Source organism: Salvia splendens, unplaced genomic scaffold (assembly GCF_004379255.2).
Source record: "Salvia splendens isolate huo1 unplaced genomic scaffold, SspV2 ctg1177, whole genome shotgun sequence".
NCBI lineage: Eukaryota > Viridiplantae > Streptophyta > Magnoliopsida > Lamiales > Lamiaceae > Salvia > Salvia splendens.
The window spans coordinates 1-23,363 of record NW_024598730.1 but is presented as its reverse complement, the minus strand read 5'-3'; the positions used below and the strand labels follow the sequence as shown (position 1 = coordinate 23,363).

Sequence of the window (23,363 nt, the reverse complement as noted above, 5' to 3'; positions counted from 1 at the left end):
AGGCCGCAATGAATAATATCTTCCAGTCACTTCTCTGACGATACGTGATTGTATTTTTCGATGACATTTTGGTGTACTGCCCCACTCTGGAGACCCACTGCGAACACCTAACGGAGGTCTTGTCCCTGCTGTACACTCATCAATTCTTTGTGAAGTTAGCGAAGTTCTATTTTTGCAGCACGACTGTGGAGTATCTCGGTCATCGGATTACTGAAGGTCTTCTCAAGGCCGACCCGGCGAAGATAAAGGCAATGACCGCTTACATGTTACTACCGTCGATTCGTGGCTAACTATGCAGTAATCGCGGCGCCTCTGACGGATTTACTGAAGAAGGACTCTTTTGCCCGGCCGCCTGCAGCAGACGCAGCGTTCTCGGCCTTGAAGGCCGCTATGACTACCGCACCAGTATTGAGCTTGCTGGATTTTTATGTGGAAACGGATGCGTCGGATGTAGGAATTGGGGCGGTGCTCATTCAAGACAGCCACCGATAGCTTTTTTAACTCGCAAGTTGGGGCTGCGACGCAGGGTGGCGACTACATATCATAAGGAGTTATTCGCGATTGTGGAGGCCATGCATAAATGGCGCCAATATCTATTGGGCAGAGAATTTGTGATTCGCAGCGACCGGAAAAGCTTGAAAGAATTACTTCAACAGGTAGTGCAGACGCCAAATCAACAGCTTTATGTAAGGAAGCTAATGGGGTATAAATTCTGTATTGAGTATAAGAAGGGGATTACAAATCATGGAGTAGACGCTCTTTCGCGGCGAGATGATGCAGATGAGGAACCAGGCGCTGAACTGGTGGCTGGCGCATCGGAGGAGGATACCGACGGCGTCGTTCTGACCGCCGTGGCGCACCCTATACCTCGGTTGTTGGATGTTTTGCGTACCGAGACCGCCTCGAGTTTGAAGTAGGAGACTTTGTTTGGTTGAAGGTGCAGCCTTACCGTCAGCATTAGGTTTTTTTTTACAAAAATTTAACTCCTATATGAAGGAGGAAATTACAAATAAACTCATATACTATAGAAAGGAGGAAATTATAACTGATGCCAAGAGGGCTCGAACTCGGCACCTCATACATTAATGTCTAAGCTCCTTGCCGCTTTCGATTGCGAGATCAATCTCTGCTAAATTATCAAAGAGGTTCTATGGTCCCTTTGAGATCTTGCAATGTATTGGCCCGGTAGCATACAAGCTACGCCTGCCAGAGGGGAGTAGAATCCATAATGTCTTCCATGTAAGTTTGCTATGGGCATTTGTGAAGGGTGACGAGACGATGCCTCTACCGTCCAAATTCAAGGGAGACCGACCGATTGCTCACCCGGTGGCGATCTTGGCCTCTCAAATCATGTGGTATAATGGGGAGGCAATTGGAACACGTTCTGGTGAGATGGTCAGATGGCAATGAGTCACCTTTTTGGGAGCCGATGTCTGACTAACTCATAATTTAGGATTATTTTGTGGGTAATTAGATGGTGACTTTGATGATTTAAGGTGTTTAATATAGGATTTTCCCCACACATACACTAATTAGTGAGTTAATGAGTTTTGTCGTAGTTTTGTGATGAAAACAGGTTGAAACGGACTGAAAAACAGATTGAACGAGCCAAGACAAATTTTGAGGAAAAGTCCAGTAGGTTCACCGGTCGGGTGTTTTTCATTTGCCAAAACACTCAGTCGCGTGTTTTGTACAGCTTGCGAGGTCCAGAGAGAAAACTCGGTCGGGTGTTTCCCAATTTCCAAATCACCCGGTCGGATGTTTTGAAGAAGCAGTCGGGGTCCAGAGAGAAAACCCGGTCGGGTGTTTTGCCTCTTGCAAATCACCCGATCGGGTGTTTTGGGCGGTAAGTTACAATTGCTTTTATTTTCGCCCCGGGTATAAAAGGGACCTAGGTTTTCGACGCCATGACACACACCACACACCAGAGACGTCCAGGAGCAGTTCTTGAAGGTTTTGAGAGCGGATTTGAGAGACAAGGAGTCCCAATCCTCAACAAGGTTGAAGACGAAGACGAATTGCCATTCAATCCATCCTCGGGGAGTATTTTCATTAGTTTTTCTTGTTCGACTCAATGTCTATGGATTATTCTTGTGTTTTTGAGTTGAATATGATTAGCTAAATCTTTTGTAGAGTTTTGGTGAAGACTACAATGAACACTTGTGATTAATTCGATAGCTTTTGATTACCTATGCTCTTGAGATTATTTTGTTTCATTCTTATGCCCTTTTCAATTCAATTGCTTAGCTACCAATTGGATATGTTGACCTAGATTTGTGTAATCGAGAGATACCGGTTTAGGATTGATAAAAGAATGAACAACGTCTAGATAATTTGCATTCGAGAGAAGGAATTCTAGAGCGAGGGGTTGGATCATTTGTTTAAAGGAGTTAATTGTGAAGTATTAGAAGGATACTTCAATATTAATAGTTAATCAACGGGTTGAGTGCACTCGAGAGGGGGCTTAGCCTAGACTAGCGATTTTCCTACTAATCCTAGAGACCTCAACGGGTAATCAAAGTTGTTGAGTTGTTTACATTGTGGGTATTGTAGTCGGATCCAAAGCTCTACCTCGTTCTCTTATTTGAAACTTTATCTTTTGTCTCTTGTTTTACTTTGTTTATGTTTAATAGTTACATACCAAAACCAAACATTTGCTTTGTCTAGATAGTAGTTAACATCGGCCCCCCGTGGTACTTGAGTTTATACAATTTGTCTCTGTGGGATACGATACTCTTGCCTGCTTTGTGCTACACTAGCCCCGTACACTTGCGGAAATTTTCTTGTGTTAAAATAAGTTGAGTCAAGTTTTTGGCGCCGTTGCCGGGGATAATTTGTGTTAATTTAGCTCAATATCATGGTAAAGATAGAGATTACTAGTTTTGACTCTATTGCTTTAATTTTTATTTTATTTTTGAGCTCTCACATTGAGTTTTCTTGTTTAAGGTTGTATGCACACGCTCTAGGGATCTACCTTTAGAGTCTATCGATCTTGAGATCGAAGCATCCAACAGAAGGAGAAACGCTTTGAGAAGGCTAAATCAAAGGATCCGAGTCTCTTCTCCGGTCCAGAGACGATCACCTTCACCGGTTCAAGAATCACCGTCACCTACTCCGTAACCAGTTCACTCCCCTATTCAGTTTGAGCCACATTCTCCTATTCTGATGTAGAACGTAGATGAGAATGATGCTCCACCACCTCCTCCAACGAATGCTCAGCTTCAACAACAACTCGAAGACCTACAGAGACGGTTAGATCAAAGGCAAAATGTGGTACCTGTCCAAAACATGTATGCCTATCATATGGTGGCAAACCCAACCGTTGGCAACAATGTTAATGCCAACACATTTGAACTCAGGAGAGGATTACTTCAGATGGCTGAGAACAACGCTTTTAGAGGCCGACCCACAGAGGATCCTAACAAGCACCTCACTAAATTCATCCAGGTCTGCAACACGACGAAGATAAATGGAGTCACAGATGAACAGATCAGATTAAGGGTGTTCCCTTTTTCTCTGGAGGATGATGCCAAGGATTGGTTGGACAGTACGGAGCCCAACTCTATTCGCACGTGGGAGGCCATGGTGGAAAAGTTCTTAGAAAAATACTACCCACCGAGTGAGGCGTTGAAGAGACAGTCAGAAATCATTTCGTTTGAGATTACTCCCCAAGAGAGTATCCGAGGAGCTTGGGAAAGATTCAAGGGGCTGAAGAAGAGGTGCCCCAATCATGGGCTGAATCCGACGCATCAAGTCCTAGCATTCTATAGGGGGTGTTTGCCTGAAGCAAAGCGTGAACTGAACTTGAGCGCATGGGGGGTCATTGCTAAAGAAGGGAGAAACATAGACCATGGAGGTGATTGAGAGAGTGACCTCTAATGATGAAGGCTGGAACAATGAGAAGAGCAGAGTACACAAGGTAGCCTCTGCCGCAGAGAGCAACCATATGGATAGTATGTATAAACAGATGGAGCTCATCCACAAGAAGTTAGATCTCATGGGGATGGGACCGGCGGTGCAGGAGCAGCAAGGGGGTGCAGAGGATGTTAACTACATCCACCAAGGGGGCAATAGATACTATAGCAACTCCCTCTCCAATCAAAGGGGTGGGGGTTACAACCATTTTGAGAACAAGGCGCATCCTAACCTATCGTATGGGAACCCCAACAATGCCCTGCAGCCACCACCGGGGTTCACAGTTTCTCAAGGGATGATCACTGAGCCGTAAAAGAAAAGTTCAGAGGACATACTGAATGCATTCATGATTCAGTCACACAAGAACATGAAGCATACCAATCAAAGGCTAGAGAAGGTTGAGAATGATGTGCATAGCATGACAGTACATATGAAGAGCCTAGAGATGCAGATGAGTCAGATTGCTCAAGCTGTAAGCAGTCAGCATAAGCCAGGGCAGTTCCCGGGACAACCAAATGTAAACCCCAAGGATTGCAAGGCAATCTACTTAAGGAGTGTGACAAGTTATGAGAGTCCTCCTATGCCCGAGGTGGAAGCTAAGAAAGTACCCGAAGAGAAAGAAGAAGAGGAGATTGAAGTGGAATCATCTCTTTTGCAATCCAAGGTTCAACCCGAGGCAATTGCTCCGCCCATGCCAAAAGAGGTTAAAATTCCTTTCCTCAAGTGGTGCAAACGAAGAAGTTGGATGAGAAGTTTGCTAAGTTCCTTGAGATCTTCAAGAGAATGCACCTCAATATTCCTCTTATTGAGGCTCTCCAACAAATGCCCGGCTACCTCAAGTTTTTGAAAGAGATTATGTCCAAGAATAAGAGGTTGGTTGATTATGAGACCGTGAATTTGACCGAGAATTGTAGTGCAATCATCCAACAAAAGATGCCGGCGAAGATGAAAGATCCGGGGAGTTTCAACATTTCTTGTGTGATCGGGAATGATAGGCAAACTAAGGCCTTGTGTGACTTGGGAGCAAGCATAAATCTCATGCCTTTAAGCTTCTTCTGAAAGTTGAAGTTTGGTGTCTTGAAGCCAACTACCATTACCCTCCAAATGGCGGACAAGTCCGTCAAATTCCCGAATGGACTCCTTGAGAATGTATTGGTAAGGGTGAATGATTTCATCTTCCCCGTGGACTTTGTTGTTTTGGACATGAAGGAGGATCCAAATGTCCCCCTCATCCTTGGAAGACCATTCCTTGCAACCGGGAAAGCTCTAATTGATGTCACTAAGGGAGAACTCACCCTTAGGCATGGAAACAAGACGGTCATTCTCTCTATTTTGGACAAGATGAAACGCCATGAAGTGGAAGAGTCCAAGAGAGTGGAAGAGGTGCCCTTGAAAGTTGAAGATTGCAAGATGATACAAGTGGCACATGTGAAGGCTAAGGATGATGAGGTTGAAAAACCTTTGGAGGAGATATTTATGCCCGAATGGTTGTTTGAAGACGAACATGGTTTGGGGGATACAAAGAATAAGGTGGCCAAGTTGGAAAATGGAAGATCTAAAGGAAGTGTTGTTGGGGAAGATGTGAAGCCCACTTGGTGGAAGAAGCGCCTATACAAGCTCTACTTGGCCGCTAAAGCAAAGACGGGCCACGATGACATTATCCGAGTGAGGTTAGACCACTGAGTGAAAGCTTGAACAGCGTCGAGCATACGGTGGTAAAAAGTTACGCTATAGGGGAGGCAACCCCTAGTAGGTAAAATTTATCGGTTTTGTGTGTTTTGGTATGTTTTTGTTTTGTTCTTTGTTTTGGTGTGTTTTTGTGTGTTTTTCTTGTGTTTGTGAGTCTCCCTTGGTTTGCTTTGTTAAGTGATGCCCAAATGTGTTTGAGATGGGTGTTTTGTTGTGTGAGTTGAGTGGAACAGGAAATTAAGGCACAAAGGGACAAAAACTGAAGAAATGGCGAAACGGACTCGGAGTCCATAGTATTAACTCGACCGAGCATTTTCAGCAGCATCAACAAGAGTTCAAGGCACGCTTGCAGCCACCGCACTACCCACCAGATCAGTAGAGGTTCACCCCACATCCACATTCTTTCAAACTTATCCATGTCTTGGCTTGGAATAAGTTTGGGGGTGTCTAGTGGATCTGGGGGTTTCTCCCTTTCATCCTCCCCATCTTCTTTTTGCTCGTTGATTAATGTCTCTTTGATTAATGTGATTCCCCGTTGGTGTAATTCGTTGTGAGTTGAGTGACCCCGGCTTATACCCTAATTGATAGGATGACTTGTGAAGCTTTCCTTGTGTGTGTTTTAGTGGATTTAGATTTTTCTTGGTGAAATTGAAATTTGAACGAGTGTGAGACATGTTGGAGGAGTTGCCAATGATGATTTTTTGCAAAATATTTCGAAAATCTTGTTGATATGGCTAAGTAAAATGTAATTTTCATTTCAAATTGTCTAAAGTGAATTGCATGGTTCCTTGTCTTTTGCCAAAAACACCTTGTGAGAATTGAGCCTATGTTGTTTTTAAATGTGGTTTCTAGAACTTGCTCGCGATCTCCTTGAGTCTACATAGTGGTTATAGAGATAAGGGATGATGTTAGGCCATCCTTGTTAGCTAAATCTTACCCCTACCCATTATCATGTTAATAATCCTTGTTAGCCCACTTTGAGCCGATAAACCTTTTCTTTGACGAACCAAGGGGTTGGATTTCTTGTGTGTTACTTTTGAAAAATCAAAGGGAAATGAAAGTTTGGAAGTGGTGTTAGCAAATGAAAAACAAGGGTGTTGAGGTAGAAAAGAGAAAGAAAGAAAGGATAGTGATGATACCATGCAAAGCATGGAGAAAAAGAAAAAAAAAAGAGGAAAAGAAAAGAAAAATGAAAGTGAAAAATAGTGAATAATTAGCTTTTGGTGAAAAGGGTGTCTTGAAGATTGAAAAAGAGGTTAAGAACAAAAGTGGAATGTTGATAGATGAGAAGAGTCTAGGCAAAGCCTAGAACTAGCTAAGATTGGGGAAGAAAGTTGATGAAGTTGAATAAGTTATATCTTGGGGATTAAAGTCACTTTAGCCAAAAATTACCTCACCTATCCAAAGAGCCTACATTACAACCTATAGAAAAGACCTTTCGGATCTTAGATCTTTAATCACACCGTAGTAGAGGAGAGTGTAGATTTCGAGCAAGCCTATGGTAAAATATGCATGCTTTGATGATTTGAGAGTTATGCCATGAGCTAATACACTTTGAGAGTGAGTGAAATTTCTAAAATGCACATTGCATTTTCTCCTTGTGAGGGCAAATTGGCAAGGTTGAGTACATGATAGTAACTTGAAGCTATATTTCATAATACTTTACATCCATATGAGACCATTGATACTTGTTATATTTTATTTCTACTGAGGCAATGATGACACTCCACATCCTTACATGAGTTTGTAAGTCTTGCTTCTTTCTTCTTGTTCGAGGACAAACAAGTGTTTAAGTTTGGGAGAGTTGACTAACTCATAATTTAGGATTGTTTTGTGGGTAATTAGATGGTGACTTTGATTATTTAAGGTGTTTAATATAGGTTTTTCACCACACATACACTAATTAGTAAGTTAATGAGTTTTGTCGTAGTTTTGTGATGAAAACAGGTTGAAACGGACTAAAAAACAGATTGAACGAGCCAAGATAGATTTTGAGGAAAAGTCCAGTAGGTTCACCCGGTCGGGTGTTTTTCATTTGCCAAAACACTCGGTCGGGTGTTTTGTACAGCTTGCGAGGTCCAGAGAAAAAACCCGGTCGGGTGTTTCCCAATTTCCAAATCACCCGGTCGGGTGCTTTGAAGAAGCAGTCGGGGTCTAGAGAGAAAACCCGGTTGGGTGTTTTGCCTCTTGCAAATCACCCGGTCGGGTGTTTTGGGCGGTAAGTTACAATTGCTTTTATTTCCGCCCCTGGTATAAAAGGGACCTAGGTTTTTGACGCCATGACACACACCACACACCAGAGACGTCCAGGAGCAGTTCTTGAAGGTTTTGAGAGCGGATTTAAGAACAAGGAGTCCCAATCCTCAACAAGGTTGAAGACGAAGACGAATTGCCATTCAATCCATCCTCGGGGAGTATTTTCATTAGTTTTTCTTGTTCGATTCAATGTCTATGGATTATTCTTGTGTTTTTGAGTTGAATATGATTAGCTAAATCTTTTGTAGAGTTTTGGTGAAGACTACAATGAACACTTGTGATTAATTCGATAGCTTTTGATTACCTATGCTCTTGAGATTATTTTGTTTCATTCTTATGCCCTTTTCAATTCAATTGCTTAGCTACCAATTGGATATGTTGACCTAGATTTATGTAATCGAGAGATACCGGTTTAGGATTGATAAAAGAATGAACATCGTCTAGATAATTTGCATTCGAGAGAAGGAATTCTAGAGCGAGGGGTTGGATCATTTGTTTAAAGGAGTTAATTGTGAAGTAATAGAAGGAGACTTCAATATTAATAGTTAATCAACGGGTTGAGTGCACTCGAGAGGGGGTTTAGCCTAGACTAGCGATTTTCCTACTAATCCTAGAGACCTCAACGGGTAATCAAAGTTGTTGAGTTGTTTACATTGTGGGTATTGTAGTCGGATCCAAAGCTCTACCTCGTTCTCTTATTTGAAACTTTATCTTTTGTCTCTTGTTTTACTTTGTTTATGTTTAATAGTTACATACCAAAACCAAACATATGCTTTGTCTAGATAGTAGTTAACATCGGCCCGTGGTACTTGAGTTTATACAATTTGTCTCTGTGGGATACGATACTCTTGCTTGCTTTGTGCTACACTAGCCCCGTACACTTGCGGGAATTTTCTTGTGTTAAAATAAGTTGAGTCAATGTCGCTGATCTGTAAGCGATTTCCTGATCTTCCCCTTGAGGACAAGGAGGTTTCTAAGGGAGGGGGAGTTGTTACGAGCACACCTATCACACCGGTTGACCAAGAGAAGGAAGCACGAAGGGAAGATGTGTCGTCGGAGGCACCAATGGAGCCGACGCCACCAAGTGAGGAGGATCTGGGGGAACACGTGGATGATAGGATGAATGAGGTAGTGGTGGAAGGAAGGAAGCTCCGTCCGAGAAAGGGGCTGAAGCCACTGGAGCGTCTACACGACTACGTCGCCAAATAGGCGATCGTCGTCGTCAAGAAAGTGCAGTTTAGTTTATTTCCTTATTTAGAGTCGGACCTTTGTTTCCTTATGGTTTTATTATTTTATTTTTGTGCTGATTGTATTATTTAATTTGAGCGAATTATAAGCTCCGTCGGGTTTTCTTTGTTAGTTTTTTTCCGATGAATAGGATTAAGTCGAACCAACCCTAGTGTCCTTAGATTATATATAGGGCATTCATTAATTCCGTCTTGCAATTAATGAAGAATTATTTACCCAAATTACTTGTGTAATACAACAAACCCTAGTTTAACTGCCGACGGAGGGAGCCTCTGCGCCAGTCGAGAGAGAGTAACCGCCGACCCTATTCGTGGGGCGTCGGAATTGTGTGTGTTTCGTACGTGATCAATCAAGTAATCTTCGTTGAGAGAAATAGTCTTTTAACATATTCATATCTCACTTATTCAACATCAACTATATAAAAGAGTTAATTGTGAAGTATTAGAAGGAGACTTCAATATTAATAGTTAATCAACGGGTTGAGTGCACTCGAGATGGGGCTTAGCCTAGACTAGCAATTTTCCTACTAATCCTAGAGACCTCAACGGGTAATCAAAGTTGTTGAGCTGTTTACATTGTGGGTATTGTAGTCGGATCCAAAGCTCTACCTCGTTCTCTTATTTGTAACTTTATCTTTTGTCTCTTGTTTTACTTTGTTTATGTTTAATAGTTACATACCAAAACCAAACATTTGCTTTGTCTAGATAGTAGTTAACATCGGCCCGTGGTACTTGAGTTTATACAATTTGTCTCTGTGGGATACGATACTCTTGCTTGCTTTGTGCTACACTAGCCCCGTACACTTGCGGGAATTTTCTTGTGTTAAAATAAGTTTAGTCGTTGTCGCTGATCTGTAAGCGATTTCCTGATCTTCCCCTTGAGGACAAGGAGGTTTCTAAGGGAGGGGGAGTTGTTACGAGCACACCTATCACACCGGTTGACCAAGAGAAGGAAGCACGAAGGGAAGAGGTGTCGTCGGAGGCACCAATGGAGCCGACGCCACCAAGTGAGGAGGATCTGGGGGAACACGTGGATGATAGGATGAACGAGGTAGTGGTGGAAGGAAGGAAGCTCCGTCCGAGAAAGGGGCTGAAGCCACTGGAGCGTCTACACGACTACGTCGCCAAATAGGCGATCGTCGTCGTCAAGAAAGTGCAGTTTAGTTTATTTCCTTATTTAGAGTCGGACCTTTGTTTCCTTATGGTTTTATTATTTTATTTTTGTGCTGAACGTATTATTTAATTTGAGCGAATTATAAGCTCCGTCGGGTTTTCTTTGTTAGTTTTTTTTCCGATGAATAGGATTAAGTCGAACCAACCCTAGGGTCCTTAGATTATATATAGGGCATTCATTAATTCCGTCTTGCAATTAATGAAGAATTATTTACCCAAATTACTTGTGTAATACAACAAACCCTAGTTTAACTGCCGACGGAGGGAGCCTCCGCGCCAGTCGAGAGAGAGTAACCGCCGACCCTATTCGTGGGGCGTCGGAATTGTGTGTGTTTCGTACGTGATCAATCAAGTAATCTTCGTTGAGAGAAATAGTCTTTTAACATATTCATATCTCACTTATTCAACATCAACTATATAAAAGAGTTAATTGTGAAGTATTAGAAGGAGACTTCAATATGAATAGTTAATCAACGGGTTGAGTGCACTCGAGAGGGGGGCTTAGCCTAGACTAGCGATTTTCCTACTAATCCTAGAGACCTCAACGGGTAATCAAAGTTGTTGAGCTGTTTATATTGTGGGTATTGTAGTCGGATCCAAAGCTCTACCTCGTTCTCTTATTTGTAACTTTATCTTTTGTCTCTTGTTTTACTTTGTTTATGTTTAATAGTTACATACCAAAACCAAACATTTGCTTTGTCTAGATAGTAGTTAACATCGGCCCGTGGTACTTGAGTTTATACAATTTGTCTCTGTGGGATACGATACTCTTGCTTGCTTTGTGCTACACTAGCCCCGTACACTTGCGGGAATTTTCTTGTGTTAAAATAAGTTTAGTCATTGTCGCTGATCTGTAAGCGATTTCCTGATCTTCCCCTTAAGGACAAGGAGGTTTCTAAGGGAGGGGGAGTTGTTACGAGCACACCTATCACACCGGTTGACTAAGAGAAGGAAGCACGAAGGGAAGAGGTGTCGTCGGAGGCACCAATGGAGCCGACGCCACCAAGTGAGGAGGATCTGGGGGAACACGTGGAAGATAGGATAAACGAGGTAGTGGTGGAAGGAAGGAAGCTCCGTCCGAGAAAGGGGCTGAAGCCACTGGAGCGTCTACACAACTACGTCACCAAATAGGCGATCGTCGTCGTCAAGAAAGTGCAGTTTAGTTTATTTCCTTATTTAGAGTCGGACCTTTGTTTCCTTATGTTTTTATTATTTTATTTTTGTGCTGAACGTATTATTTAATTTGAGCGAATTATAAGCTCCGTCGGGTTTTCTTTGTTGGTTTTTTTCCGATGAATAGGATTAAGTCGAACCAACTCTAGGGTCCTTAGATTATATATAGGGCATTCATTAATTCCGTCTTGCAATTAATGAAGAATTATTTGCCCAAATTACTTGTGTAATACAACAAACCCTAGTTTAACTGCCGACGGAGGGAGCCTCCGCGCCAGTCGAGAGAGAGTAACCGCCGACCCTATTCGTGGGGCGTCGGAATTGTGTGTGTTTCGTACGTGATCAATCAAGTAATCTTCGTTGAGAGAAATAGTCTTTTAACATATTCATATCTCACTTATTCAACATCAACTATATATGTTGTGATTACAATTAAAAAAACATTGGATGGTGGTGCAGATTATGTTCCCTCTTGGTAAGACTAGTGACATGATTTATGGGTGTTTGGTATCCATAATCTTCTGTGATTACATTGTGTATGACACCGATGATCTGATCAAGCGTTTCAGCTACGACGAGTTCATATTGGCTACGGTTTGTCTATATTTGGATATCCTCAACCTCTTCCTTCATTTGTTGGCACTATTCAAAGATGCTGATAGTTAAAATGTGGTTGAAAAAACCTTATATGGATAAGTGTAGAAAGTTTACCTTGTGAGTGTAGATGAAGGGAGGGTTGAATCTTGATTTGTGTAGATGATTGAAGTTGAATTATTGACAACTATTTGGGTCCTTTTTTATTCTTTTTCAGTTGATTGTGTTCTCATCACTATAAATACATGCCACATGTGCATATATATCTAGTTTAATATTAATATATTGGTTGTTACAATGTTGAGAGAGGCAAAGAACATACTCTCTTCGTTTTACAAGAATATGCACTATTTCCTTTTTAGTCCGTTTCACAAGAATATGCATTTTCTAATTTTGAAAACTTTTTTCTCTCTAATGAGGTGTGACCCATTCTCCACTAAAAATACTTTAATTACCTTTTCTTTACACATATCTCTTACTTTACTAATTGTACATTAAAATCCATATCCAATCAAAAGTGCATATTCTTGTGGAACATAGGGAGCATCAAATTGAATTAGGAACTTCCAAGTTCCAACTAGAGCCGGGTCGATACGATATATCGAAAATGTTGAATCGTGTATCGTATCGAAAGTGTTGAATCGTGTATCGTATCGAAAATATCGATATGAAAGAATTTCATATCGTTATCGTATCGAAAATTTTGATATATCGAACTTTTGATATGGATAATATCAATATCATTACCGTATCGATATTTCAATCTATCGTACCGAAATTCGATATACCGTTCAGAACGATATATCAAAGATCGATACGATATACTGAAATATCGTACCGTTTCAAATACCTGTATATCAAAAAATATAATTTCAATATGTATTGAATTTCAATATATTTCGATATATACGGTATATATCGATAATTCAATATGTATTGATTTTCATTATAATTCGGTATATCGAAAATATCGATATATATCGTATATTCGATATAAAACGATATATCGCGATATAAGGAAATTCATATCGTTATCGTATCGAAAACTTACGATATGGTATCGTATCGTATCGTATCGAAAATTACGATATACCGAAAATTCGATAATTTTTCGATAATTTTCAATACTATACGAGCGATATATCATTTTTTCGATATTTTTCCCCAGCACTAGTTCCAACCATGTCTCCATATGAACTATGCTGAGTTAGACTATTTATTACACAACTCGCTCAAATAAATTATTATCACACGATATATAAAGATCTGAAATGGCTTGAATTAGTTGAATTCGTGTAAATGATTGGAAGTTGGATTTCATAAAATTTCCAATATTTCATGTTCTTTCACGTGATTAATCAAAATCATGCTTGGCAACACGCGCCTCTATGCGGAATATTTGGGTTGTTACAGTTTTGTTTTCATAGAGTCAAATTTAAAACAACTAGTGACAATAACTCAAATTAGATATCTAATGCATCAATGTTTTCATACATGTCAAATTTAGAATTGAGATCCTTTTGATTCTGAAAATAAGATAGTTTAAGGTCGAAACTCAAGTATGAAAAGGTCTCAACTCAAGTATGAAAAGGTCTCAACTCTTAAAGTAATTTGCTCGTATACTAACTACTAGGAGTACAAAATATTGATATATAATTGAAAAGTGGTTATAGCCCTTGTATTGTAGGACCAACATTCAATATATTATTCTAATATATAGTTATGCATTAATTAATTTGGAGGTTCACATTAGCTGTGCTAGCAAATTAATTTTTATTCTGGCTATATATATTCTGAATTCATGCTCTTAAAACATCAGAAGGAAATACTCCATTGATCAGTGGTGAAAATGTCGAACGAGAGAGGTGATGATATTGAGGCGGCTCTCTTGTCTTCATTTATGGAAGAAAACCCACAGCTGCGATGGGCATTTATTCGTAAAGTATACGCAATCCTCGCCGTTCAACTCATTGCCACCATCCGGTTGCAGCCTTCGTCGCGGACCACCAATCCGTTGCTCTTTTCTTCGGAACCACTTGGGCCGGCTGGGCTGTTTACGCAGTCATCTTAATAGCTGTTTTCATTGGTGAGAAACTTTATTTTTTCTTAAATAAGAGCGTTTAATTTTAATATGTGTCGATGCACGTCTGAACTCACATTAGTATGATTTTTATGTCGCAGTTATGGGGTTGCTCTATGCTCTCCAAGATGACCATCCCATCAACTTCATTTTGCTTTGCATATTTACACTCTTTATAGGACTACTTGCTGGCCTTGTAGTGTCATTCATTAGTGGTGAGTATTCACTTTGAGATGAATCAAGTAAATCAAATCCATCATTTTTACTTCTTTCATATCTAATCTAATCTATCACCAAAACCAACGATGATAATAATAGAGGAAGCGGCCGCGACACTGGCCGTGGTGGTATCTCTTACGCTGTACACATTTTGGGCAGCGAGGAGAGGCGAAGACTTCATCTTCCTCATTCCCTTTGTGATCATATTCCAGGTCAAGATATTTCTTGTATTACTGAAGTCTTGACTTGACTAAAGACATATAATGTTCGTGTTTGTGGTTGTGCAAATCTTTTTCCCATTGGGAAAAATCTCCACAATGTTGTACAACGGGCATTTCATACTCCTCCTTTGTTCCTACATCATAATCGATACGTATACTTTGTCCGATCGGTACACCTACAACCAATACATTTGGGCTTCGATTATGCTCTACTTGGACATCCTCTACATTTTCTTACAATTATCAAAAGTAGTAATTAAATGTATTGGTAGTAGAAATTGATTGTATTATTGCATTGTTTTTAGTTTGATATGTTGCATTGCTTTTCTTTCAGATCGCTGTCTTGTTATTACTCTCACATTCTATAACTCATTGCACTCAATTTATTTATAAAATTAATTGTATAAAAATGAGACTTCATTGCACTAACCGTTTCATCTCATATTTATTAAAATTAGAGCCGGAATAAAATTAAAACTCCTATTGGTGGATAAATTTTGAAAAATGCTACAACCAGATTCATGTTTTGCGAGACCATATTCAACTTGTAAGTATATTAATCAATATCTCGTCATTGTTTCGTCTTCGGCTTTCCAAATAATACCATGTTCATGTTACTTGGTCAGATACAAGATGGTGCAGCTCACGCCATAATAAATTTTAGAAGCACACACCTATATTAAAATTTATACAAGATGGTGCAGCTCATGCTCACGCCCTGCGTCCACATCTCGTACCGCCTACAAGTCCCTCCCCGGCCACAACATCTACCACCACATCAGCACATACCATAAATTACAACAATTCTCTAATCTACATCACGCTTCTTGGTGAAGGTGTTTCCCACGTGCCTGCTCTTCATCTTCAGCATCACCTGTGGATGTAAACGGATACAATTTTCCAGTGAAGATCTCGTTTGAGAGCAAGCATCTCTTGATTGCTCGAGACAATGTTACTGCTAGCAGAGGTCAGGTGGTTGCGATCGGTAGCAGAGGAATAGGTAATAAAGAGAGAGATAAGAGGGAGGGAGATAGATAAGTGAACGATACTTTCTATTGCTGATAAAAATTAATGGCCTTCGCAAGAGTTTAAATAGAAAATCTAAGGACCCTTTTATGCAATCTGGAAAAGAACCGACAAAGAAAACCCTGAAAGGGGCTTATACTTCGCCTGACTCTATTACATTTAATTAATAAAAATACAAAGATAGGCAAATCTAAACGTAATCTTCCAACGTGGACGTCTAACATCACGTCTTGGCCTTGGTGAGGAAGAGGATGAGGGTAAAATGGAGTTGTGGCAATTGGCATGCAGTTTAGGGTGTGTAGTGGATGATAGATATGGATGCATGAGGTATATAGTGGGATAGAGGCTTTAGCAGAGGATCTGTATCAACTCCCCCAGTCTATATTATGTACTCCACACAATACTTGTTTCAACAAATGCAAAAATGAATTCATTCTTAGCTTTTTTCCTGTAAACACAAAAGCAGTAAACTGATATTCAAAAGAACATCAATAAAACTTTAGGTACACTCTTCCAAAGATATCAAGACCAAATTACTTAAACTGTGATATCAATAACATATGGAAAAACAAATGTTTCGATTTCCAAGACAAAAATAAATTGTTTCTGTCAAACTAAACAAAGCATATCAGAAAAGTCTCAAGTAACCAATTCAAATTCCATACCACCAACTAAACTTATAATGCAAAAACTAGAATGGCCACAACCTCCACTTCGACCACGACCTTTCCTATTTTCAGCTGGATCTTTAAATTGAACAATCCTTTTGCGAGTGACAACAACCGGATCTAAAATAGGAATATCACCTTCATCAATTTCTATTGCTTCAAATGTATTTTGGCTTCCATCTCTTTGAATTTATTTTTGACAAAACAGATTTTCTCCCCCGAATCAATTGCTGCATTTTATATAACTCTTGTTTCATCTCTTGAAATTGTTTATACTCCTTGGACAAGTGTGGATATGCACCTGCAAAAGAAATGCTAAAATGTGGTATTTATGCATCCTTCCGCCATCGCCACAAAATATAATTTTCGTTGACATGATTAATTTTTTGAATACCAAAACCTTTAATTGATGACAACACAAAATACTTTTCCTCTCGAATTTCTTGCAATTGCACTCAAAATAGCCCCAGTAGGTGGATGCTCAACAATGAATTGTACCTCGTTGGGAGAGGGATACTTGCTCAATGTATGGATGTATGTGTCTTAGTAATATCATATCTATCCCAGTGTTGTTAGGGTCGCGGGGCGCACCGGGTCGATGAGGTGAAAATTCGGGTCGCGGGTCGATGAGTCGACGGGGTCGAGAGACCCACAAAGCTAGGTTAATTTTTTTGCCTTTTAATATTAAATAAAATAAATATATTGCTCTAATGTTTATAATACATCAAATAATATAAATGTAGACGCAATTCATGTGAATAGAGATAAAATGGAAAATAGAAATGATCAAAATATCAAAACAATTCATAAGTCATAACACAATAGATAATTGAAACCATTGTCTGAAAATATCAAAACAAAGGAATATATGAAGGGTGGCAGCAAAAGATCTTTGAATTGTTTATTTGTTTAGGAGTGAAGAGGCCGAATTCTAAAGTGTAGAAAGTAGGTTTGAAAAGTTTGATGTGGTGCATGCATATATATAGAGAATTGTGATTGAGAGAGACAGAAAACATGTGAGAGATTTGAGAAAATCAGAGATAACATGTGTTTAGGGCGACCCAGGCGACCCACTCGACCCAGGCGACCCAGCGGCGACCCTGTATCTCGATCAACCCACCCATGTTGGGGCGGTGATGGTCTCGACCCAGGCTACCCGGGCGACCCGAGCGACCCGAACGACATTTTGACAACACTGATCTATCCATTGCACTACTATCATACTTCAACAAAATGAGATACTTGTTTTTGAAGTAGCTCCATAATATTATTAGCGTACACCTTAGCAAATTGTATCAAATTGTGATTCAGTTTAAGTGCGAATCACAATTTGCTAAGGTGTACACTAATAATATTATGGAGCTACTTCAGAAACAGTGAAGAAGATTTGGAATTGCAATCTCATTTTGTTGGAGTCTGATAGTAGTGCAATGGATAGATCATAGATATGATATTACTCAGATACGTACATCGAGCAAGTATCCCTCTCCCAACGAGGTACATTTCATTATTGAGCATCGGCCTGGGGGCTATTTTGAGTGCAATAGCAAGAAATTCGAGAGCAAAAGTATTTTTTGTCGTCATATATTGAAGGTTTTGGTATTAAAAAAATTGATCATGTCAACGAATTGTGGCAATGGCGGAAGGATGTATACATGCCACATTTTACCATTTTTTTGCAGGTGCATATCCACACATGTCCAAGGAGTATAAACAATTTCAAGAGATGGAACAAGAGTTTATAAAATGCAGCAATTTGGCAAATGATTCAGGGAAGAAAATCACTTTTGTCAAAGATAAGTTCAAAAAAATTCAAAGAGATCATAAGAGATGGAAGCCTGCTGGCATAACTTCTCTTTGAAGCCAAAATACATCCGAAGCAATAGAAACTGATGCGATAATATTCCTATTTTAGATTCGGTTGTTGTCACTCGCATTAGTATGAAGAGAGTTACTTACCTATCTGTTAGCCTGCAAACCTTTACCACCATAGTATTGCTTTGTAGTTTCTTTCGCGAATTCTACAAATGTCATCCCATCGCGCAAGCGTGAAGACAGGGGAGGAACAATCTCCTGAATTTTCCGAGCCAATCCATTCAATTCATGCCTAGCACTACAAGTTTCCTCGTCACGTAGCTCTGTACCCTGACCTCCTAATCTTAAATGTTCATCGGGGTAGTTTGCAAGTGAAAACGTCTTGCTCCATGCCGGCTGTAGAAATATAACAAAAGTCTCCCTGCTCAAATTCTCCATCTTGTCCGGTCTTGAAACACTATGGAGGGTAGCTCTAAGCCTCCCCCGTGATAACACATCTGCTGATTCTCCCACCTGAACAATAAAACTCCCTCGTGGCGCCTTCACCATAACCACACGGTTCATCTCAGGATGAAAGACTTGCAGGTACGTATGGCCACTAGGAGAGTCGCACTCTCGCTCATCACTTTCATTCGACAACATAAACATAGGCATTGTCAAAATCGTAAAAATCCCATAATCGTAATGCCACTGCTGCCACAGCTTTGAGTTACCATCGTCACCATAATCAGATTTACAATTCTCCCCCAAACTAACCCTGCTACGGCGCTTCCTATTCTCCGCCTCATTGATGGCGGCATTATCAACAACAGAGTGATAATGTATCAACCGCCCTTTCGCTGTACCACTCTGCAATAAGCTCTGTTCCAGCTCACACCCACCAATTTGTTGATCACAAACTCGAGCAAGACAAAGCCCCAATTCCATCATACAAAACCCTAATTCTCGAAATGCAAACCCTAGATCCTTAAATTCCCCTGATTCAACCTCTTTAGACACTGCCCTATCCCCAAATCCAAATTTGAATTCATCATCATACTTCATTTGCATTGCAAAAGAAGACACGGTTCTATACAAATCCTTCAACGGAACATCGCTCCCCAGATTATGATCCTACGAGGTTGCTTAAGAAATTAAGATCTAGTCAATGAAATAAGTAAAGGTTTGATTATTACCTTGAGAATCCTTTTCCGATCATCGTTTCTGAGAAGAGCGAGCTTTCGGGCCAAAGGGAGCAGAGTTTGGGAGGTTTGGGCTGCAGGAACACCGGTAATGGAGAGAAGGCCCGGCCCGTTACGGCCGAGGCTTTGCATTATCGATATGGAAATGGATGCGAGGCGTTGCATTTCATCGTTTGATGAGGGAATTTGGTGGGACGACAACGCCACTAGATCGGCGTATTGAAGGTGGTAGAGTTCCAAGATTTCATTTTCTTCCATTTATCAAACTGCAAACACCACTTAGGTTTGGGGTTTTCGAAGGGTTTATATTTTTGGATTGCTCAAGTGATTGCCCAACAAAATTCAGATTCTTGTTAGATTTTAAATATCGAAAGTACAAATATGTGCTCTCACTTACCTTAATTTAAAGAGTCAACCGCACCAAATAATCCTAATTTTTGAATTTCTTGCACTACTGACCCCTAATAAAATAAAATAGCATCAGATAGGCATAACAAAATATACAATCACTAATTAGATTTTTTTAGCCATTTTTCAAATGAAAATGCTCAAATAACTTGAAGGGTATTTTTGTCTGATCATCTTGAAGCCCGCACACCTCTCTACAAATTGACAGACCTGCGATTTACCTTTACATACCTATAATTTACCTGCACACCCTTGTCTATTCATAGAGGATTAAGGGTCATATTTTAAATGATGCTCAGTGATGAGTTCCGTGAATTTATATTTATCTCTCATCTCTTTCTATTCATTTCATTTCTCTCATTTTAGGTGCATGCACCGTCGTGTTATTAGAGCATCCGCAACGCTGTTTCGCGGGTGTCTCAGTCTCGTCTCGGAGAGACGAGACGGCTGCGAGACATCGTTGCAGCCTTCTATCCCGGTCCCGTCTCGCCGAGCGTCTCGTCCCGGAGGGACGGTTCGCGCGATAGCTCGCCACGCGCCAGCGCCACGTTGCCCGCTGGCGCTAGGCGTGACGCCCACTCGTCTGCCCGCGAGTGGGCGTCGTCACGTTGACGCAATAAATTATTTTTTTAAATTCGATTTTAATAAAAAAATTATAACGGTAATGTTACCGTTTTTTAGCGTTGAACGGTAATTTTTTTTATTTTTTATTTTCCTTTTTTATTCTATAAATACTCCTCTTTCATTCTCATTTATACACACAAGCACACATCTATTCTTCTCAAATCATATCTCTTTCCTCTCTAATTTTCATCTCAAAAACATTATTCTTCTCCCAAATTTAAATCATTTATGGATCCATTTGAGCAAATGTGTCGCATAATGGAAGAATCGCTAGCAGAAGATCGACGTCGGGAGGAGGAGGAAGCCGCGGCGCCTCCAAGGCGATCCCGGACTTACATCCATCGTAACTGGGAAGAAGCCGCCGCAAGGTTGGTACGCGACTACTTTTGTGACAACCCGTTATGGAGAGAGACCTACTTCCGTCGCCGTTTCCGCATGTGGAAACGACTATTTATGCACATCGCAAATACGTTGGCAGCCCGGGAAGAGTTCTTCCAAGAAGGGTTCGACGCCGTAGGTCGTCTCAGTCACACGACGCTGCAGAAATGTACTGCAGCAATCCGTCAGCTTGCTACTGGACAAACAGCGGATGTATTCGACGAATACCTGTACATTGGGGAAAGCACTGGGAGAATGTGTGTGATAAACTTCTGCAAAGGCGTCCAGGCAGCCTTCACTGACGAATTTCTTCGGAGGCCAAGCACGGCAGATTGTCAGTTTCTGCTCCGACTTCACGAAGAAGTGCATGGATTCCCCGAGATGCTTGGCAGCATCGATTGCATACATTGGCAATGGAAGAATTGTCTTGTGGCGTGGAGGGGGTCATACACGAGCGGCCACAAAGGCACCCACCCCACCGTTATACTCGAGACCGTTGCCGACTACCGGCTATGGATTTAGCATGCGTATTTCGGGGTCCCCGGGTCGAACAACGACGTCAACGTGCTCAACCAATCCGACCTCTTCACCGAAGTTTTGAATGGTAATGCGCCGGCCATCAACTTCATCGCTAACAACCGGCAGTATAAAATGTGGTACTATCTTGCCAACGGCATCTACCCGAAGTGGCCAAACTTCGTGAAGACGTTCAACAGGCCGGTGAACGAAAAACAGGCTCTTTTTGCGCAGAAGCAAGAGGTAGCTCGCAAGGATGTGGAGAGACCGTTCGGGGTTCTCCAAGCTCGCTTCAACATTATCAAAGCCCCGGCTCGTACGTGGTTTATGGAGAATATGGTCGACATCATTTATACGTGTATAATCTTGCACAACATGATTGTCGCGGACGAAGGACCTCAGGTGGAAAATTGGTTCGACCCTGAAACCCGGGAAGCTCTACCGCAAGTAGTCCGCCTCGCAGTGGAGTGCATTCGTCTATGCAAGATCGGTTGTCTATTCGGGCAAGGACACGTGATTTTACCGCCCACGTCCAACTCCAAGATGATCTAATGGAGCACATTTGGGCAAACTTTAGCAACCAGTAGAGTGCGCGGAAGAAAATTAAATTATGTATTTTTAATATTTTTTAGGATTTTAATTATGTGTTTTTAAATTTTTTTAGAATTTTAAGTTGTAATTTTATTTTATTTAATTTAATGAATTGTGTTTTTATTAATTGAATTTGTTGGAATAAAATTAAAAAATGAAATTGAATTAATAGTTAAGGGATGAAATGGTTAAGATACGGTTAAGAGATGGAGGGTTGCAGGTGTTGTCTCTTAGTTAGGAGATGGGATGAAAAGTACAATGAAGACCATGAATAGTGAAGAGATGAGACGGTTAAGAGACGGATAAGAGACAGCGTTGCGGATGGCCTTATTATTTATACCCCTGGAGGCTGGAGCATATTAAAAGCTGTATCGCATTTGTGTTAAAATGATATATGTACTAATTATTTAATATTATTTTAATTTTAAGTTTTTAGCAATCGCAAAATTTCATTTTTTACAAAGTAAGAGCATCTCCAATAGCGGCGAGCGCACTGGCTAGCCGATTCTTGGCGCTCGCCGAACCATTGCAGCTAGCAAGCACCAAATCGGCGAGCGCACGCCGATTCCCGAGCGCTCCGCGATGCGCTTGCCGATCTCGTGGCCGCCATTGCAGGCTCCAGATCGGCGAGCGAGATTTTTTTATATTTAATTTTTGAAACACTATGTATACGCGATTTGGACATCATTTTCATTTGCACCACTTGTTTTTACGAGTACTTTCTCTATCTTAATTTTTGTACAAGAGCAACAACGCGAAATGGAGCACAACAACGAACCTACTCCATGGATGAGCGGGTCTCAAACTCCGACGGTCCCGCGGGAGGTGGACGGGGTCCGATGCCCGGGTACTACTACCCTTGGCAGCAGATGATGCCTGGGGTGGCATCCGGGGGTGGTATGCTGGGATGGCAGGGGATGCCGGGGGGTCCGGTGATGCAGGGCGAGCCGGCGGTTCCGGGCGGGCAGGGGGGACTGGGAATGCAACCCCCTATGCCGATGATGCCGGGGTGGACACCCGGGATGCAGATGACGCCAGGGTACTCGGGGATGCAGGGGACGCAGGGGTACCCGGGGATGCCGGGGGGGGACAACATCTATCGCCCCAGTCTTGATTTTGCTATTGCTGCTTCGCACACATCGACCCCAGCGGAGACGCAGTTCACTGGGTTTGAGACCTTCTCTTTAGAGGAGTTAAGACTAGATCTCGGAGATGAGGACACTCCCGTTCAAACAAGGGGAGTAGGGCGGAGTCGGGGCGCGCCCAAGAAGAAGAAGGGGAAGAGGGTGGTCGGCGAGTCGTCGCAGCTAGCTGGTGACGACAGCTCGGCACGGAGGAAGTGGACGGACGCGGAGAACGTCGCGCTGTCCAAGGTGTGGGTGAGTGTTTGTGATGATCCCCTCGCCTCGAACAATCAGGGGATCGTCAACTTGTGGGCTAAGATATCAGCAGCCTACAAGGCATTTTGCCCCGAGGGGAGGCCACGCAGCTTGGAGGAGTGCCGGAAGGGGTGGGACCGAATCCGGCAAGGGGTCTCTCGATTTTCGGGCTTGTACACCAACGCCCTCCGAATGCAGTCCAGTGGCCAA

The 23,363-nt window shown here is 41.5% G+C and overlaps 2 protein-coding genes and 1 pseudogene across 3 annotated transcripts; 2 read left to right on the top strand and 1 right to left on the bottom strand.

The window, feature by feature from the left end:
* Positions 1-4,282: 4,282 nt before the first annotated feature.
* Positions 4,283-4,974, top strand: LOC121788904. Its single transcript, XM_042187499.1, has 2 exons — positions 4,283-4,618; positions 4,696-4,974. The coding sequence occupies exons 1-2, from the start codon at positions 4,283-4,285 to the stop codon at positions 4,972-4,974; spliced, it is 615 nt and encodes a 204-aa protein (XP_042043433.1).
* A 9,256-nt stretch (positions 4,975-14,230) lies between these two features.
* LOC121788908 lies at positions 14,231-15,605 on the top strand (annotated as a pseudogene).
* LOC121788905 lies at positions 15,141-19,573 on the bottom strand. 2 transcript variants are annotated; one of them, XM_042187501.1, is made up of 3 exons: positions 19,252-19,573; positions 18,221-19,189; positions 15,141-15,441 (listed from the first exon to the last, which is right to left on the bottom strand). In XM_042187501.1, the coding sequence occupies exons 1-2, from the start codon at positions 19,513-19,515 to the stop codon at positions 18,221-18,223; spliced, it is 1,233 nt and encodes a 410-aa protein (XP_042043435.1). In that variant the 5' UTR covers positions 19,516-19,573; the 3' UTR covers positions 15,141-15,441. The 2 variants fall into 2 exon arrangements, with proteins under 2 accessions (XP_042043435.1, XP_042043434.1); XM_042187500.1 differs by lacking the exon at positions 15,141-15,441 and adding an exon at positions 16,112-16,381.
* Positions 19,574-23,363: the final 3,790 nt, after the last annotated feature.

What these genes read in the sequence shown, in the direction of transcription:
- LOC121788904 (XM_042187499.1), top strand. Translation starts at nt 4,283, where the DNA reads ATGAAGCATACCAATCAAAGGCTAGAGAAGGTTGAGAATGATGTGCAT. An exon ending in CTCCGCCCATGCCAAAAGAG is followed by an intron (nt 4,619 to 4,695) that starts GTTAAAATTCCT and finishes GAGATCTTCAAG; the next exon opens with AGAATGCACCTCAATATTCC.
- LOC121788905 (XM_042187501.1), bottom strand. Translation starts at nt 19,515, where the DNA reads ATGGAAGAAAATGAAATCTTGGAACTCTACCACCTTCAATACGCCGAT. An exon ending in ATCGGAAAAGGATTCTCAAG is followed by an intron (nt 19,190 to 19,251) that starts GTAATAATCAAA and finishes GCAACCTCGTAG; the next exon opens with GATCATAATCTGGGGAGCGA.